The sequence below is a fragment of the Epinephelus fuscoguttatus genome, linkage group LG13 (assembly GCF_011397635.1).
Source record: "Epinephelus fuscoguttatus linkage group LG13, E.fuscoguttatus.final_Chr_v1".
Lineage (NCBI taxonomy): Eukaryota > Metazoa > Chordata > Actinopteri > Perciformes > Serranidae > Epinephelus > Epinephelus fuscoguttatus.
In genome coordinates this window covers 11,790,967-11,812,148 of record NC_064764.1, presented here as the reverse complement: position 1 = coordinate 11,812,148, position 21,182 = coordinate 11,790,967, and the positions used below count along the sequence as shown (strand labels likewise).

General features: G+C 40.1%; 1 protein-coding gene across 5 annotated transcripts in view; it reads left to right on the top strand.

Annotated features, from left to right (window-relative positions):
* pth2ra (parathyroid hormone 2 receptor a) overlaps positions 1-21,182 on the top strand; it is a 91,372-nt gene that overhangs the window by 38,443 nt on the left and 31,747 nt on the right. For all 5 annotated transcript variants that reach the window (XM_049594939.1, XM_049594940.1, XM_049594936.1 and 2 more), the window contains 2 exons: positions 4,975-5,158; positions 13,947-14,100. In XM_049594939.1, coding sequence (XP_049450896.1) covers positions 4,975-5,158; positions 13,947-14,100 — 338 coding nt within the window. The remainder of the gene's footprint in view (positions 1-4,974; positions 5,159-13,946; positions 14,101-21,182) is intronic.

The window sequence follows — 21,182 nt, the reverse complement described above, 5'->3', positions numbered from 1 at the left end:
CATTCTGTCAAGACTAACAGCTAATTAATGAACTTGTGATTGACAAGGCCCAGCAAAAACAACATGCAGAGAGGAGCAGTGGTCCTCTGCGACTAAACAGAACTGCCCCTAGGGATCGGGAAAGTAACAAGAGAACAATGCTTTAATTTTCACAGTCGGGCTTAGAAACTGGAGTGAGAATAGCAATGATCTTTTGTAAAGGATTTGAACAGAAATAGCCTGTGAAAGACTTCAGCATTTAGAATTAGTTGAACTCAGAATATTTCATTTCACTGAGCTGATTTAACTATTTAAATATGCTGCAAGGCTATGTAATTTTTCTACCAATCCTGTGAATAAACCACTTTTTTGTGGAAAAAAAACAGGGATACAGACAGATCAATTCACATCCATTTTGTGAAAAAAAATAAAAATGATGTACATTTTCAAATCATAAAACTTGAGAGAAAAACTAAAAGCCTTGATTTAAAGGAAAGCATTACTTCCCTCTATTTGCACTGAGGAGCGAAGGAAAGGGAAACCATTTCTCTTCATGCACCACAAATAGCCTTGAGAAGATTGATTTTTTTCTTTTTACATTTTAAACTGTCTCTGTGGCAAGCCTCTCCAGGTTTATTATGACAGATTTTACAGAGGGTGTAATCATCCCCTCAGCACTTAAGCAACCTTTTGGAAAGCCCTGTCCTCTTGAGACTGTATGGCACCCACTGAATCAAAGTTTTCCGAGCATGGAAGAGAAACACAGGGAAGTTTTAAAATCAGAGTCTGAAAATGAAGCAGTGTTGTCTGCATAACCACAGCTGATTAAATATATTATGGATAACCAATACACAAAAATTATACCTACTTGACACAAATTCTTATCAGCAACTCCTGTCTTGCCAAAACCCAGGTAGCAAGTGTTGATTACAGAGAAGTGCTGCTGAGTGCACAACAACTGAATGTCCACCTGTGGAGAGACTAATAACTGTGATCTGAGGTCACAACAAGCTTATTTTGAGACAATATTAACCTCTGGGCCACACCTGTGTTGCCCAATGCTTTTAAAAGCATCTCTCCCTCTTTCCATATACAGGCAAGCCATCATTGTGAACACAGACTACAAAATATTCTGTTTTCTTCCTTATTCTGATAAAGACAATATTCCTACTAAGCTCCTTCCTGCATGGCTAATGAAAGTGAATATTCCACTAATATTCCTGTCAACATGCAGCTGTGCGTACTCAGATTAACGTGGCATAACATGTCATGTATCACATCAAAATGTGGAAAAGTGCAATGGCTTGAGCTGCTTGTGCCATTTTGCTTCTTTGGGTCAAAATAGGATTTCTTCAAAGTTTGAACCATGTGAACACAGCCTTCCTCTTTCATTCCCTCAACCACCTCCTTGGAAAGATCAGCATTGTGATATTTGCACATATCCAAAAAAAACCTGTTGATACCCAAGTCTTTCATAATGTGTCAAGTAGGAACATTTGTCCATCCAACCAGAAATGTAGACTTTTAGATTGGGCATGCAATTCTACCCCAGCCTTGCTTGGTTGGTGTGTGTACAATGCAGGGAGCTTACCATACACAGGCAAGAGGCTGTGTGTCACAAACTGCTGTAAAAACCCAAATGGAGATCCATCCACCCATCCATTCATTCATCTTCTAACCGCTTCATCCTCTTGAGGGTCGCGGGGGGGCTGGAGCCTATCCCAGCTGACATTGGACGAGAGGCAGGGTACACCCTGGACAGGTCGCCAGACTATCGCAGGGCTGACACATAGAGACAGACAACCATTCACACTCACATTCACACCTACGGACAATTAACCTACCTAATTAGTAGTGGGTACTCTACTCGCAGCATTTTCACAACAGGAGTAGGTTGCAGGAAATTTGATTTAGTCAAAAACATCTAATCTCAGACAGGAATGTCCTGAAGGTGATCAGGGGAACTTCAAACATTTTCTGGATCAGTTACAGCTTTAACTTCAAAGAGCCATCATGATGCTTTTTGACAAACAGAGGTCAAAGCACTGCTATGTGTTTAAGATCATAAGGCAGCTCGTAAATCTTTGATTTTGGCTCTTCCTCAGCCTCCCTCAGCTCTTTCGTCTCTATCCGACTTTGTCGCCTCTCTTTATGTGTAATATTCATCATCTAATATGACGCTTTATTTAGCTACAGTACATTTACCTCAGCAAACGGCAGTTAACAATCACATTATTACAGTGCTCAGCAACTATGGGATAACCAGGATATCTAATGCAGCGCAACAAGAGCTGAGAAAAATTTTGCTGTTTTATGGGCTTGAATACTTTTAATTAAATTATTCAGTGAAATATCTCTCTCAGTGCAAATCAGAAATGTTCAGGCAGACATTTACAGCTCTTGACACAAATATAGCTGCCACACAGTGCTCTCTACAACAGTAAACTGATTATTGAGAGTCAATTGAGGATGATACAGGATTTTTCTTACAGTAATTAAAAGCAGCAATAACAACAACGGCACTTATGCTCATTAGAGTGAAAATAAAGAATTGTATGTGTGGTCCTGAGGAACATCTTGGCCGAAGAGCAACTGCCAGCCTCCAATACAATCTCTGACTGCAGTGACTGAGAACAGTAAACCACATCTTACATCTCAGAAAGATGCAGTTCTGTGCTGGCTTCTTCAAGGACAATGATGTGTCACTGCCACAGCCCAGTGTTGTGGCTCCAAGACCTTTATGCCTACAATGAAGTGGGTTATAAAGTCCCTGACAGCTTCTTGTTCACCACCGCTGGGAGTGCAGAAATGTAACAGAAGAAACAACTGACTTTGAGGCTCTGAGATTTAAACTTTAAATTGAGAAGCTGATGGTTCTTACAGATATCTTTTGGCTTTCCTTACGGAAAAAGACATTGAGACATTTTGTTATAGAACTGGTTGGCTGTATTTTCTGATAGATGCCACTTGAAATTTTTTTCCCATCAACCACTACAGCGCCTTAAGCTGGAATGGAGCTGGGAGTGTTACTGTCAGTGCTCATCTGATCAACCAACTCAAGTTTTTTTTTTCTTCAGTCTCGACTCAACAGTGCCTGAAGCCTAGCCTTAGACTCTCTCCTCAGTCAAGACATCTTTATTCCCTAATAACACATGCATCATCTTCAGGCCAACCCAAGCTGAAATAAATGAGATTTGTGTAAGGCTGGGAAATATGGCTAAAAATGTTAGCGTGATAAAAAAAAATCACAACAGTCAATGATGATAATAAGTGATAATTATCTAAAAGGTAAAATCATTATTTCTTTCAAGTTCAAAGGCTGACTTTTGCTCCTGAGTGAAAGCTCAAGAAACCCGACTGTTAACTGTGGTAAAACTATTATCTATCGTCAGAGTGTGACACACACCTGCCAAACAGCAGATCATTTAAAAATCTGAGGTAGATTGAAAACAATTATAATCAAAATAATGTCAATAAATAAAACAGCAAATAGACAAAGAAATCTCAACTCTAGTCAAGTGCTTCAGCTGATAATGTGAACAGAATAAATATACAAAACAACAAAAATCTCAACTGTGGTCAGTTTTTTCTTTACAAGTACAGTGTGTAGTTTCTTTTTAAAAACAGGATGGACTTTGATGTCGTCATGAAGTAACATGGTGTTATTTACTGCTGATGAAACTTGGGAATAGATGTTTAGAGGAGGAGGAAGTGTATGGAAGTTTTATTCACATTACGTTTAGTCACCTTATGTCAAACCAGTCTGATGAAAAAGTCTACCTACGTCGACGACCTGCTACTGTTGTTATTATGTTACCATGCGCATTAGTGGCAGGTCTTGTCTTCTTTTTCTGCTACTACTATTTCTCCTTCTTCTCCTAGGTGGCTGGTGGAAACTGGCACTATGGGTTCATTACTGCCCCCCTCTAGGGGTGTATGGGGTTAATTGTATTGAGGATTTATTAAATCTCCATCGTGGGAAATTATATTGAGATAATAATCGTTATTGTTTTACACAGCCCTAGATTGATTTGACTTGAACTCCTTGGGCTCTAGTTTCGCAGACCGGGCACGGCGGAGGCGCAGCGCACCTGCGCTTCGCCAACTGGGTGTGGCCAGGTGGATTTTGTGCGCCCTGGCCCAGCTACTCCTCTTTCAGCCCATGCAGATCACACCAATCAAATGAGCCCCTCTCCTCGCCGTTAAATGTGCCGCATGAAGGCGTAATGAGAGTTTACTCAATTCGCCATGGCGGAAGAGAGCAGCAGCATCAGACGGCCAAACTTCTCCCTCCCTATCTGATGCTGTGGCTGTTTGTGGTTGGCTGAGAGGGATGTGAACTCATTAGTTTGCAACTGTGTTAATCAAATCAGGTTGGGTTTCCATTACGCGTGCCAAACGTGCCAAACGGTGCCAATCCCCTTTGATCTGACATCAGATGTGACGGGACAGTCGATATAGAGATACATTTATGTGCTGATTGCAGATAGTTGCATTGAATAGTGGTTTTTTTGGGGTATTTATTGCATCATTAATGTGCCTGATCTTCTGGAAACCTGCCTGTGAGGTTTTGGTGACGTGTGCGCGCTATCCACCGGTCAGCCAAACTTCGGTTTACACTGGCTGCGCTCCGCCTGCGCTGACAGTAGACGTGGTTTCAGTTAGCGAGCTTTTAGCGCACCTTCGGCGAAGCCTTTTGGCAGAAACTGTCACTGCGCCAAGCTGGATCTGTTGACACCTCCCCCTGCTGCGCCACCACACCCATCTCAGCGCACCTCGGTCTGCCAAACTACCAAACTGAGCGCGCCTCGGGTTGCGCTGCTCGAAACTAGCTCTGCGCGGGGTTCGCCACCCTGCGCTGCGCCGGGAAACTAGAGCCCTTTGTATGAAGCCATCTACAGTATCTACACAGACATGTTAGTGGTTTGGATTGCATCTTATTGTACTCTTAATCATTCATTTATAACAGTGAATATTATTTCTTTTTCATGGCAGGCGACTTCACTGCACCAGAAACTACATCCACATGCACCTGTTTGTGTCCTTCATGTTACGGGCAGTCAGCATCTTTGTGAAGGACAAAGTCGTCCATTCCAGTGTTGGACTGCAGGACTTTGATTCTGCCCTGATGGACAACACAGAGACAGTTAGCATGGCACAACTGGACAAGTCTCAGTATGTAAGTACTTATTTGAATCTTTTTACTTACTGCCAGTGCCAACAACTCTACCTAGATAAAAAGTATGAGGTATTGCTTTGAGTGCTCTGGCAATAAAAACTTGCTTTATAACATTGTAGGATGATTGACTGTGGCTGTAAGCCCCTGACAGTAGTTTTCAGACCTGTCAGATTGTCACACAAACAGATTAGAGTCCTGGCTGTATCTTAATGTAATCTTTGTTCCTACTTAATGCTTGTGTGGCTGTGAGGATGATGGTGTTTATCCAGGTGAGTTTCGGTGGAGACAGACATCCAGGGTTGTTTTTTTATTCCCAGCCCCTCCCTTGGCTACACAGTATTGTTACAACCAATAGGTACAGTGACTGACTCCTTGCTTCATTCTAGGTGTATGAACTGTGATGGGCAAGTTTTAAATCTCAGTTAAAGTTAGTAGCAACATGCTGGCAGTATCACATACAAATTTGCATGCTGTTAACCACTGCACAATTTAAATACTTAACTCCAACGGAATTAAACTCACAAACATGAAGGCAACATAGAAATTTGTCAGTTCGCCCAGGGGTTTGGACCTTGGACAGTTAATATGCATGTACAATATTTACTGGTACTTACTTGCTTGTTGAAAGCCCTTTTCGAGTGTTGCATAATTTCATCGTTGTGGGTCCTGAGTACTGTAAGTGTTAGAGGTAATTAAAGGACAACTTCGGTATTTTTCAACCTGGGCTCTATTTCCCCATGTGTATGTGTGCGTATGATTCATGGGTACCACTTGTTCTAAAACTGGTTCAGTATTGAGCCGCGAAACGAGCTAAAACAGTAATGGGGGCAAATGCATCCCATATAAACGTGCTTTTTTTCGCCACTGACTGGTTCAGATCGCCAGTGTTATCTCTGTAGATAGCATATGGTAGCGGCCCTGGGGCAGTGGTGACTGTGAATGAGTGGAGTCAGCTGTCAGTCAGTGTTGGAGCAGAAAGGCAGAAGTTGTCCCTGCCTGGTAATGTAAATGAGTATGTGTGTGTGAAGTGTGTGTTACGCTAGAAGAGTCAGAGGACTGAGTCTTTTACGTGCTACCCCCTGGAGTGTTACCGGAGTTTTTAGAGTGCTCAAATAAAGGGGCCTTTTTCCTGAACGCAAGAACAGGATGTTGCGCAACACCCCGTACAGCTTTCATAGGCTGCCTTTGTCGGACGGCGAGATGCTGAAGTTGTGGCTAGTTGTGCTACAAATGGATGCTAACACTCCTCTCCAGACACTGCACCTTACAGACCATCGGGTCTGCAGTGCTCACTTCTCCCAAGATGACTACTGCCAGCCGAAGAAGAGAAGACATCCAATCCCAAAACACCTCTTCCTCAAGAAAACGGCTGTCCCACGAGTAGAGAGAGCTACAGACACAGTGGAGCAAAGCTTGTGACATCACACAGCCCAGAGGTAAGGGAAAGACTAAGCTAGCATGCTATTTACAGAGATAGCACTGGCGATCTGAACCGGTCAGTGGCGAAAAAACACACACTTCACACACACATACTCATTTACAATACCGAGCAGGGATGCCCTCCGCCTTTCTGCTCCAACACTGACTGACAGCTGACTCCACTCATTCACACTCACCACTGCCCCAGGGCCACTACAATATGCTATTTACAGAGATAGCACTGGTGATCTGAACCGGTAAGTGGCGGAAAAAAAGCATTTTTATATGGGACGCATTTGCCCCCATTACCGTTTTAGCTCGTTTCGCGGCTCAATACTGAACCAGTTTTAGAACAAGTGGTACCCATGAATCATATGCACACATACACATGGGGAAATAGAGCCCAGGTTGAAAAATACCGAAGTTGTCCTTTAACTGCCCTTATATACTGATGATTATAGTCATTAAACCCTGACTATGATCGATGGATTTTAATGCATTACACCTTACAGTGATGTGAGTATAATTCCAAACACGCAGCACATACAGCTTTAATAATTTGTTGGCACTGAAATGTAAGTACTTCAGACACAGAGTCCAGCTAGTTAGATGAATATATCATACGAAAATAACTATTTAAATTCAGCGCTGATCAACAGTAACATTAAACCCAAACATGAATCTGGCCTTCAATTTATTGTCGCTGAATGGGAGGTTTGCATGATAAACAGATAGCCTAAAGGCTGGATCCAGGCATCTGCCCTTTAGCATGTTGACTCTGTCCTACCCACATGTAATTTCCTACTCAGACCAGATGGCCAGTTTTGGAAATTAAGAATGAAGTAAATAACAGTTGTTGGAAAAAGACAAAATATGCATGATGAAGAATCAACAGGAGACACTGTGTGTTTTAATTTTGAAGCATGTGATTAAAAACATTGAATCCACTTTTGTTTCACTTCAAGCATCCTCCTCATTTTTGATGCTGTTGTCAGCACTGCATCAATGTTCTTAATTGGTTTTTCTGACTTTTTAAAAACATTGTGGGCAACAGAATCAGTAACTACTTAAATTAAGTAAGTACACATGAGACATGGTTATCAAATTTATAGCCACGGTGCCTCAAAAATCTTTTGCTCTCGAATTTCATCCAAATGATGAAAGGAACACACCTCTGTCATCACTCACTGACACATACAGTGAAGATATAAAGATACTCCTGGTGTGTGATGAAGTGTCTACTGGCTTGGCATCTGCAGGGTTGCACAAAGGGAGTGAAATGAAAACTGTGACTGCTTTGTAGTAAAAAGTCTTTCATCAATAAAACTCTACAGACAACAATGTCTTTTTGACAGAACACCTGAACAACATATTGTCCGTGAGGACTTTTCTGACTGAAAATAACAGATGTGTATTTTCAGTATCTAAAATGCTGTCCTTTATTTGATCTCATTAAACTAGTAATTTAATCAGTTATTTGGCTCCATTGAGGTATTTGACTGAGAAAGGGAATAGCCCTCCCAGTCAAGGCACCAAGGTCATGTTTTTCTTTTGTTGCAGTTAAACTGAAGTAAAAACCCTTGCAACAATTCCACATTGCTTTTGACTTCCAGGGATCTCGGGATCTATAATTGGCATCAAAGGTTAGGACTGCCTGTTTTATTCAGGAGATTTAAGTCATAAAAAAATTGTTCCAGGTTACCACTCAGTTTGCAAACCTGAAAGAGCAAGAGCAATTTTTCTGATTTGCACTGAAGCATGTACTTTAATCCTTTGGCTTTGAAAATATTTCATAAGAATGCACTAAAAACATTTGAGAGATTTAAATAAAGTGAGATAAATATGCTAAAGTAAAAATGTATTCCCACATTATTCGTTGGTTTTTCTATGGTTAAATGATATAATTCTAATACAAGGGTACATCAAGTATTCACTATCACCTATTTATACTGTGAAGTGCAACATTTTAAGGGATTGCTGATTCATCATGTGCACTCAGCATAATGTTACTACAAGTAACTAGTAACTAGTAGTAAGTAGTAGTAACTGGTAACTAGTTTGCCTTGCATTAACCATATGCAGACAACGACCATTTTATTATCTGGGGTGTATTCCAGAAAGCTGGTTAAGTCAAAACTCTGAGTAAGTTAACTCTGAGATGAGAACACCTCCAGGGCCCGTATTCACAAAGATTCTCAGAGTCCTCTCAGAGATATCCTAACTTAGCCTAAAAATTCCTAGCAAGGAATCTTAGCTTAAAGGCCCGAACATACTTGGGCGGAACGTACGCGGAACGGACTCTGCGGAGGTCCGCGCTGACTCAAAGCGGACGTCCGCAAGCCCTGTGCGCGCAAAGCTCAGATTTTACGACCGTGCGGACTCCGCTCCGCGCATCAGTGACTGCTCGGCATGTATTTTTCACATCGCGGGGATTTTTCACAGACATTTTTACAGGAAACTACAATGCGGAAGTGCGCTCGACTCTGGAAGCCCGAATGACTGCGGATATTCCTCGCGGAGTCCATTCCACGTACGTTCCGCCTGAGTATGTTCGGGCCTTAAGAGTTATTCAGGAAGTTTCTGAGAGCAACTCTGAGCAAGGAGGGGACAGAAACTTTTATCTTAGTGAGGAGGTGTGGTTGACCCCGTTGCTAGGTATGACGCAGTTTTCTAAAAGCTGTGATTGGTTGTTACAAAAAGGAAAAAAGAAAAAAACAAAACAAAAACAAATGCGCTCTTAGTAATGAATGGACAGTGAAATCAACATAGAACATCATAAAACTTAGACTGTATTAAGAAATGTGTAATCGTGAAAATAATTTTACGTCATGATGATGAAACTCAGCAAAATTAAATTAATTGTTAGACAGCTTCAAAATGTTTGAACGTACCTCATTCACATGCCAATTATTATATTGATTTGCATATTGTTATGTTTACTCGCCATGCTGGTAATTTTACTACTTAATCTATTCGATATTAATGGTGGACGCAGACTCAGCTGTCAGCAATTACTGTGATTGCTGGCCTCCTTGTAAAAAGTGGTTTGATTTGGCAGAATGACCAAAACAACGAACGAAATGGAGAAAAAAAGAACAAGAAAGCTGAACTGGACAGAAGAGCAGTGCCTGCTGTTGGCACAGCTTGTGGAGGAGAACAAAGGAGTTTTAAGAGGGAAATTTGGTCCCGGGATCACGGCATAAGGGAAGAGGCAGACTTGGGAGCGCATTGCCCGACAAATCAATGCGTCGTTCCCTCTCCTTTTACGCACAAGCGATGAGTGTGAGAAGCTCTGGTACGTGCTGCAATCCAAAGCAGGCAGGGTGGGAAAAGTAAGCTCATCCCTGATGAGGTCAACAACAAACATTATCCCTGCACAATCAAGCCGGTAGCGTCTTATTAAATCACTGTCATTCAATATATGGAGAATATCTCTCCGTCCTTTCTGTCTTTCCGCTATCTTCTCTGTTTAAGACACTATTAGGCTTCTTAAAAGTCCTTCTCCCTCCTCTTAACAGTTTTTCACCATTGGATCTCTCTTAAGACCTAAGATGCGTTGTGAATAACTTTTATCTTACCAAGGGAAAATTCTAAGAAAAATCTTTTTTCTTAAAATGACATCACTAAGAGCTACTTTTAGTTTTAGGATTCTTTGTGAATACAGGCCCTGGTTTTCAGTTCCAGAAAGAGAGGTAACTTAAACTCTGGATCTGTATCGAAGTGCATATCAAAGTGCATTAATTAGCAGGAGTTTACTGAATGTCCTGATTGGATATCGTTTTGTTACTCAGGACGATCTAAAGTTACAGCTTTATGCGCTATCAGTCATTTTTTGAACAGCTATATTTGCACATTCACATTAAAATATTACAAAGTGTCAAGTCACCCTCAGCTCAGAAAAAAAACCTCTGCATGTCCACACTGAAGACAGCTGTCTTATGCCTTATGATGACAAATTAATAGGCAACACTGAATAAAAAAACAAAAAAGGACACCTTGTGACACCTTTTCTCGCTCTGACTCAGGCTCTTATTCTAAAGATAAATGCGCGCAGTCCGCATGTAGGCTTACATATACATGACAGTTTTAACATAATCCTGCCGAGCCCCAGCAGCAGAGCCTGCAATTCCAGTTATTAATATCTCTACATCCACCAGATTAGAATGGAGGCTCTGCGTATATTAACCTGCTGCCATGGTTAACATGGTGAATAGCATCAGAGCTCCACTAATGATTGCTTTTATCATTCAACACGCACAAGCTTAACTCAGAGTGAACATAATCAGGGTTGATTGAATTAATTCTGATCAGCTGTTCTGGAAGTGACAAGTTTTCCATCTCAGGGTTCATTAACTTAGAGTTCAGGGTTAGACTCAGAGTTTGTTAAACCTGCTCTCTGGAAAAGACCCTTGGGTTCTCACAAGTATACTAATAATAATTTTATTTATGAAGCACTTTTTAAAACACACAGTTAGAAAGTGCTTCACATATAGGATAAAATACACACATACAAGTACAAACATACATATGTCTGATACACAGACAAGAATTAATGCACACAGTCAAAATAAGCGTGTATAAAAAGGCTAACCTACAGAAATTAGTTTTTAGCAGCTGCTTCATACCAACCACAGATTGAGTAGATGTGATGTAAAAGACAAGTCTATTCCAAAGTTCAGGAGCTACGACCACAAAGCACAGTTTCCTCTGGATTTGAAATTGACATAAACATAAACATAAAAGACCTCGATTGGGTCATTGGAGTAGCCGACAGGTAGAATAGGGGATCACCAAATCTGCTATATCTACAGGGGCCAAGCCATGTAAGGCCATGTAAGTAAAATCAAGTCTGTGTTTTAATGGAAGCCAAGGAATGGAGGCGAGAACTGGGTTTAAGTGGGACTCATGTCTAGTTTTTGTTAGCAGCCTAGCTGCTGCATTTTGCACCAGTTAAAGACGAGCTAGAGAGGACTGAGTAATGTAAGTAAAGGGGGAGTTACAGTAGGCCAAGCAATAAAAGACTGAGGGATGCACTACAAGTTCCATGTTTTTCTCTGATTGTGTAGGTTGACAGAATAATTTCAGTAATATGAGGTTCAGTGTTCAAACGGTCAAAAAGAATTCGAGGATCTTAGAGACAGTCTTGATATTGCTAGCAAAGGGGCCAATTTAGTGACTGACATCCTTGGTAAAACAATTGTCAGCCAGTTACAAGCACCACAAGGTTTTGTCAGAATTGGAGGAAATTTTGATATATCCAATTTGTAACAGAAGATAGGCAGTCATGGAGAGTGGTAAGGCTGTAGAGATTATTATTATTATTATTATTATTATTATTATTATTATCAGTGTTGATGTTGTGGCAGCCACCACAAATAAATCAATGCATGGGGAACACTGCAAGCTTAATGAGCAAGAATGACTAAATGTAGTCCAGCAGTTTAAGTTCAGACAACTTCAAAATTATAATTTTTATTCGTTCTATTGTACATGTAATGTTAGTATGGAAATTTTATTTAATATAATACCATTCACAGAGCAAAGTCACACATGCGTGCGTAACTGCAATTAAATAATTTGAAATAAAACCATTAAAACATTACATTACCACTTTTCTACGCAGTAGGCTGCTGCTGAAATAACAGAAAGACTAAGTGATATGAGACGTGCAGTGTTTTTGGAAATATGTATCATAAACATGCAGTCTCTAGAAGTGTATGATTCAACTTAATGCTATTGTATAGGGTTTAAAAATTAAACCAAAGCAATAAATAAATTGTTATATTGAATCGCAATTCTTAAAAACTGCATTATCTATTGCATTAGGACCCAAGTATTGTGATAATATTGAATCAGAAGATACGCATATCCTCCAGGCCCTAGACTTTAAGCAGTGCCATTTCGGTAAGGCTGCAACTAACTGTTGATTTTATTGTCTGTTAATCTGTTGATCATTTTCTCGATTAATTGATTAGTTGTTTGGTCTATAAAATGTCAGAAAGCCAGCGATGTCGTCTAATGTCTTGTTTTTTGGAATAAAGAAAACAGAAATTATTTTTTAATTATACAAATATTGTTTATTATTGTTTTTAATATTACATAGTTGGTGATTAATTAAGTAGTTTACAACTATTGAATAATTGATTAATCTTACTTACTATGTTTTCGATGGAAGCCAGGTTGAAATTTATCAAAGAGTTTGTGTCCCTCAGTGAGTTTGAAAAGCTGATGAGGCCCATCTTTTTCAAAATGTTTTTTTTTTTTTTTTTTTTTTTTTAGAAAGAAGGGAAGTTTGGAAATGGGCCTGTAGTTAATGAAATCAGGGCTATCTAGGGAGGGTTTCTTTGAAGAGAGGGGACACACTCACTGGCTGCATTTAAATAGTCAGGTATGTAGCCAGAGGAGAAAGAGAGGTTTACAATAGAGAGAAGGTGGGGGCAATGACTGGCAGGACCTCTTATATTATATCAGCACGGCGTGATGATGGACACATGTAAAGAACTTCATCCATGTGCATGTACTATACCCACATCCCAACTGCATTTGTTCTGTGCATCTGGAAATCAGTATACTCGGTCATGCTTTATGTTTTGAGTATAGATTATGAAATGTAAGATAAGAAAAATATAAGTATAAAATGTGACTACATTGCTCTGTGAAAATTAATGCATTGCATGCACATGAATAATCAGTCTTCTTGCACATGAATAATTTGTCTTCTTGTCAGGATATTATTTGTGGATGACAGAGAAAGAGGAAATGCAAATAAATGTATTCATTTATTATCATGATCGTGTGACTAAATGTAAAATATAGTATAATTTGTTCAATAGTGTATTTTCTATCTTCTATAATTTGTCCTCCCCACTCACCACTGCTGAAATTTTAGGCTGCTTCATTACAATGAATGTGAGTGGAGTGGTTAATGTATCCTGTGATGGAGTGGGAGGTGATTCTCTGCTCTCCTCACCTCACCATCAGCGACACATACACAAGACATCACTAAATTTTTGTCTAAGCCTTTGGAGTGTATGTTTTTTTCCTGCATGCTTATTTTGAAGCACTACTGTCTTTTTTTAAATGAGATTGTTAATAATAGTGATTAAATACAAAGGTCAATTAAAGTAAATTTGAAGGCTTTCATCAACGTGAACTTTCTATTGACAGTTTCACTGCTGTTTACTTTATCTAATTGTTGTGCAAATTAATGCAGCAAGTTGCTACAAATTATAATTAGTTCGTCTGCTCTCAAAGGGGCGCCTGTGGTGTAAGAGTTAGTACTGTGAACACAATAAATTGTCAACACACAGTTTCACAAATAAACAGGTACAAATAGGATGTGATGAAAGTGTAATTGTTTTGTTGTCAGATTGGCTGCAAGGTGACGGTGCTGCTCTTCATCTATTTTCTGGCCACCAATTACTACTGGATCCTGGTAGAAGGCCTCTACCTCCACAGTCTCATCTTCATGGCCTTCCGATCAGACTCCAAATACCTCTGGGGCTTCACCCTCATCGGATGGGGTAAGCAGAAGAATACAAAATGATCCTGTCACACATAATACCTGTGACATGCTGCAGCATGGCTAATCCTCCAGTCACGTCAGCAAAAATGTAGCTGATGCTGAAAACTTTAGGTAATGTAGAACTCAGACCTGTAATACAATTATAATTGCCATAGGAGTAAATGATTATATATACAGACAATAGAATGCTCTAATATATTCTGTACAAAACATTAGCCTTTTCTACACCTAACCACATTTTAGGGAAATTAGTATTACACAGCATAATCCCCTTGTCGTGATTAATAATGTCTGCTTATATAAGATGCTTATATAGGAGAAGTTAAAAGCCTTATTTACTAACTGCTACAATTGCATTTTGGAAGAAAACTTAAAATAACCAAGAAATCTGAGTTTTATAACTCAATGTCTCGAAACTCAAACAGCAACTGTCATTATCTGACATATTACTGTTTTGAAGGCAGTTGTGTGGTTCCAATAGAACTTCAAAAAATATAAATTACTATTATTAAAAAAAGTCCACATATGAAAGATGGGGGAGTTTTGCAAAACACAAGTATATTTTACTATTCATAATGAAAGAGAACTGTTGTTATTGTGGTATTATTTTGAGCTTCGGTTATTTTCTTGCACATAATGTCTAGTAGATGAAAATTTCCCCCATCAGAGTTTCTTTTCTTTTCGTTTTTTGAAGTCACAAAGGGAAAAGAAAGGATCCTTACAAGATATTTTTGTTCTGTCCCTGTCTGATTCACTTACAGCACATAAGTGAAATGGAATCTCCATCCTCTTGCTCACACTCATCGAGCACCTGGGTATTGTACATCGAATTTTGGAAAATTCAGGATAACCTCATCTGTAATGTTCCTGTATTTCATTTGGACCACTGGCACTGTGATACTAAAACTGGCAAATTTCTTTACCAGCTAACATTATGAAGCAACCAACAGCAGACCCATGTGGCATAGCTTAAGGGTGGCCAGCTGTCTGGAACTCGGATGGCAACTTAAACTTGCATGGATCTGGTGTTGGTTGCTAAGTAGTGAAGTTAATTTGATGAATTTACCATTTGTCTGTGTCCCCTGTGGTCACTTCCCACTGCTCGGAGACTACTTCATGGGAAGAGAGCAGATGCAACTCCAGAGATGAACCTTAAGTCAATGGATGTAGCAACTCAAATTCAATCAGCAAAAACCCCAGCGCAGGGGGTCACAGGTTTTGTGGCTAGCGCTAGTGCTAGTAGATCTAATGTGTGTGACAGCAGCAACAGGAAGCTTACTAATCTATCAAGGAGTTGGGACGATCGGACCCCTGGTGCTGCATTGTGCGCTGGCTGAATTTAAGTTGCTACAGCTGCAAAGTTATGGTCTGTCTCCAGGGTGCTGCTGCAAAATGTATATAACAGATTAGGGTTGGGTACCGAAACTCTGTACTTTTTGTACTTGGTACCGATTCACGTCGGCACTACTGAGTACCGATTCACTTAAAATGAATCGGTGCCAAATTTCGGTACCTGGGGTGGAGGCGGAGCGCATGACTCGCACCTCAGACTCAGCAACAATGGCGACAAAAAAAATATGCAGACAAAAGTTAATGTGCAGCACTGTTCCTAAATGTTCTCAATAAAATATTGGAACTGAGAAGTTTAGACTTTAAAAAGTACCGAAATAAGGTACCGTTTGGTACCGGTACCGTACCGGTTCAATTATGAACGGTACCCAACCCTATAACAGCATGTTTGGACTCTGTGTTGTGGTAGGTACTGGTTGTTTGTTGACATCAGCAGACTCCATTTCTAAGCTATTGTTAGCTAGTGTCTCACACTGTTGGCACTGTAGCAGAGCTGAAAAGTCGGCACCGGGGAGTGTGTCTTACCTGACACCCCTTGGATTGTCCTTTTCATAGAAATCAGTCTTCTGGCTGTTATAGGCATCTGAGATAGTTTGAAGTACGTTACTCTCTCTCTAGTCTCACCACCAGACAATCAGAGATCTCCGCCTTCTGATAGTCTGGGGACACTCTTTTCTAAAGTGTGTTTAACACACCGGCGAAAACGGCCGGCAACAAAGCAACGCCTATGCATTTTTGAAAAGGACACGCCTTCTCGGAAATGTGCGCTCCCCCTTTTCTCGTCTGCAAGGAAACAAACACACAGAGAGCTTGAAAATGGATGCCGAGAGATTTAACTCCGTTTTATCAAACGTGTGCTCATCCGTGAAGAAAATATTTTTTCCAGCAGATGTCTTAGTTACAACATTATTGAGCTAACTGGAGTAGTTTCATGTCGTATCCGACAACGGGAGGCTTTTAACAGATGACGTCCTGATGTTAGCTTTGCTGCTGCTGTTAGCTGTCCCTGTCAGCTGCAGCCACTGATGCTTTCTAGACATCGTGATTTCCCAAAACTCAATAAATACCACATATAGCAACACAAAACTGCTTTGCTAGCTAAACCCTGTTGTAACTAAGATATCCGCTGGAAAAGATATTTTTTTCACGGACCGTTTAATGAGTTATTACCTATTACAGACATCGCTAACAGCTAACAGGGCTAACAGCTAACGGTTAGCCCAGCTAAACGTGCACACAGAAATAGTAATGTTTGTTCAGTTATTGTGTTTATAGACTTTACAAACATCGGATTAGTCCAAACGGTGATACAGTGATGTGAAAAATGTGATATAGGCTATATATATAGCTAAAAGCTTTGCTGGTTTTCTACCCGGAAGTGTTTGTAAACAACAAGGTGATTCCCTCTATAGTCCGGCCGGACGGATGAGTCATGGCCTTGTAAAAGATTATGTTTGTTTCTTTTAGTTGGTGAGAATGTGTCGCCGCAAACGCGACAAACATCCACTAACTTTGACAGCGTTTTCTGCAAGCACGGCTGAGCCATTTTGTACCGCTACACGTGTTTCTAGTGGGACTATGTTTACAAGCACAAGAGTTCAGCGAGCCACCGAAGGACCGCCCTGCAGATTTACTATTGGTTCTGCAACGTAGGGAGTTTTTTTAAACTCTGAAATTGTATCCGCCCATCTAAACACAAAATCAGGGAGAAAGTCATCAGTCTTTAGTTAAGCAAAGTGTCTAAAGACTGACTTGTGAGTCTACTCTCTGTCATCCATCGACAATATAAAAACAATAAATACATGTAAAAAGTTACATTCGGAACATTTAAATGGCTGCTTAGGTTTGGTTTGGTTATATCCCAACATATTTCAGTGTCATAATACTGTTCTGTATTGAGATTTGTGAAAATCCATCATGCTTTGAATGACAATGAGGCACTAAGAATGAAAGATGATGATTATAGTGGGAGCACATAAATGGTGCACATTTAGCATAATTTATGCTGGACAGTTAAGTAGCTTAGCTGGATTTCCTATTACTGTGCATTCATGAATTTCCAAAACATTCTCTAAATGTAATGTTATTGCACATACTGCTAACATTAAGAAGGGATTGTGTTAGTGTCATGTTAGGAATCTTTCCCACTTACTTGCCAAGCTCTCCAATGTGTTTTTTTAATGGAAAAAAAATTAACAATTGAGACTTTTTCCATCAGGAAACCATCATTTGTCAACCAACAGGATGAGTTGTAGTGTTGTGCTTCGGTATCTGATATTAGCTTAATGTTTCCTGACCTGCCTACTGATTTTTGATTTTGTTATGGACTATGTGTTAAAGACCAGTGGGGTGGAATTTATCTACGGGGGACAAGGACATTGAGCTGATTCAGTGAGTTGCCTGTAGGTAATTTATTAAATTTATTCACTATCTTACACACACAAACACACACCTCTCTGCAACAGCATCCTTCCCTCCTGAATTAAACCACACACCCAGTGACATAATGAAATCATCAAAATGACAGAAACAATTATATATTTTATAGCAAAAGATAACAGCTCGTGAATTGATGATGGGATTTGATAGTTATAAATGTAGAGTGTAAAGAGTGAAATAGAAATGGCATGACTGGTCAGGTTCTGGTTATTCTGGTAAAAGTTTGGATAATGTATTTTGGAGGAGCTCTATGGAGTCTCTGAACATCCTGTGTTATCCACCAACGTGCACTGTGAGTCTCCTTAAAGTCTACAAACCTGTTTAATGCATTATTTCCTCATGAAAAGCAAGAAACAAAATATAGACTGTCTTCTGAATACATTGCTCCGCAGTGCTGATTGTAGAATAGAACTACATAGGATGCCTTTTACCTGCTTTGTATCTTTGTATCTTCTTTCACATCCATGAGACACCCTTTCTAAGATGGGATGCAGTGCAGACCAAAATCAGCCTGAACAAATTATGCATCCATCCCTTAACTTTCTCCCTGTGGGTCTAAGTACCAAATTATTTTTGCAGCACACATTTAGGCTTCATAGTGTGACTTCATCTGGAGATGAAGGGAGGGAAATCATTTCCCAGCTGGTGAGAAAAACTGATTGGACTGCAATGTGGACAACAGAAACTGTAACTCTCACTCATTTATATACACACTAAGAACTCTGACAGTATGAGTGTAGCCACTCCAGAGTTGGAAATTAACTTTGTTGTAAACCTGCCATGTGACTGGCGGATTCCAAAAATCTATCAGCCACTCAATAGATGACCATTGTTTTTTGGGCTGGTGAGTGAAGCAAGACTGGCAGCAACTTGTATGTTTCAGCAGCATTTGGCTGGTGGCTGCTAATTTCCAACCCTGAGCTACTCATGACATGAACATGTTGAATAGCTTCATACAATTTCAACTAATTCTAACTCTTTGCCACAATGATTGTGTGGCTATGTTCACATGAGTGGCAGAAGCCCAAAGGTTAGAGGGAACAAAACCATAACTGGGATGCCAAATCCAATCCTTTGATTAGCTGGTGAAATAGATGAAAATGCTCTTATCATCCACAGTAGCTTCCATCATGTGCCCAGTGACAAAGTAATATGATGCCTCTTGTTCCACTACTATGCTCAGTGATCACCCTATCATTATGGTTTCATGCTTGCAGTCACCCTGACACTCCCATAAGGCTCTCTCAGCCAGTTTCTGAATCTTTTCTCCATTTTTTCTCTTGTTACGTTTAATCTCGGATAAGATGCGGCATCCATTTAAAATGTCTATCTGCTTGAACATAAATTTAAAGATGGGGAGACCAAGTTCCACTGATTAGACAGTAATGATGCTACTGCCATATTTAGATGAGGTGCTTCAGGGGATAATAGAGGGAAGAGACATTTCTTTTGAGAGAGTTGAACACTTAAGATATATGACTGATCACATTCCCTGGGAGATAACTTGAAATTGTTAAACTTGATAATGTGAAATTTGCAATTCAATAACCTACATTACAACAGTAATTACTGTGGAAACCCCTTGTTGAATCAGAGGGTTGTTTAGTCTTGCAACAGCATTGTTAATGCTACCGCTAATAAAAAATTTGTCACATATAATATCTCAGTTATACGCAGGGTTCAGTGATAAGGTTTTTTTTTCACTCACCTGATCAGGCATTTGGGTTAGAAATCCACTTGCCCCTGTACAAATTGTTTTATGTATTGGCAGCTATCAAATAACAGTAAGGATTAAAGACTAAATGGCTCTTGCTATGACACTCCAGTGACGTTTTCATAAACTTGATATGCTCTGAAAAATGACCCTTTCCTATCTGCAACTTGATCTCGAACTTGGGGCAAACTGCGTAATACATTGTTTGAGTTTTGCCCACATCCTCTAAGACCACACAATTAAACCCCTGTTTCCAGGATAATTGAAGTAGTCACTTTCCCTTCAGCTAACAAATGTTTTACGAGTGCCCAATCAGCACTGCTCTTGTGTGTCTCTTGCTCCTTACCTACCCTCATCATCAGCACCATTAAAATGATGTGCTGAATTGGTTTTTACCACTTACCCGAGCAGGCAAGTGGGGTTGCTAGACTTACTAGCCTGACGTAACTTTTTAGTTGCCCTAGGAAATCTTGCAAACCTTATTCTTAACAGCTGGGCACCAGTCATTAGACATTCATAAAATTTGGTTGAATTAAGGTTGTGACATCGGGTTACCAAAATTCAGCGTCAGGACAACGTTGATGTGGAATACTGATGACAGACATCGACACTGATATTTTGTTGGTTTTAAGTTGTGTTGTTAAACGTGCAATATGTAGTTTTCTGCCGCTAGGGGTCTCAAACCAAAACAATAACAGAAGACGGAATTGGATGACGTCATTAAGTAGCGTGGGATTATGGGAGTTGTCGTCATATAAGAGATACAGATCTTACTTAGCTTTACAGTTAGCGATGGCTTCTCCCTCTCTGCTGCTCTCTCTTGCTCAGTGCGTCTTATGTTTAGATATTCCTCTGCCTCTTTTATAAATGCAGTTCATTTACCGGCATCAGCTCAGCATTATAGAAACCTATCGTTGGATGTGGTTAGCCAGCCTCCGGTCCACACCGCTCCGCAGCGGAGGCCGCTGGCCGGAGCGCTGGTGCCCCGGCGGGCAGCAGTGCTTGCAATACACTGGTGGAAATGATTAATATTTCGATAACATCAGCCAGATGTTTGCTTACCTGTCTAGTAGAACACACGTGAGGTCGGCGTCGAATTGTAGTCCTAGATTTTTACGAAGCTGTCTCCATCTCGGAAAGGTCACACCAGTATTTATCCTGGATTTAGCTCTTCTTATCCCAAATTCTTCTGGGATCACTTGGTTGACCCATACGTTTCCGTTTTACTGGCTTGTTTACCGGGACAGCTTTGGTGTCAGAAGGTGCAGCAACCGTCAGTGCATAATCATGATCCATGACAAGTTAGCTTAGCCTAGCAACAGTAACGTTCATTCTCTGACGTCTCATCCAGTCTGCTTCTTCTTCTTCTCCTTCATTTAATGGCTGTGGTAACTGGAGTTACGTCACCATTGACATGCAACCTAATGACACGGTCCGTAACTTTTATTAATATTTCATATTTATCTGGGTTTGAAAAATTGTTGGAAACATTTCTGATAATTAAAGTACACAACTAAACAAAATATATAATATTGGTTTAGTCGTTTTTAGACATTTTTATGTGGAAAAACTACATA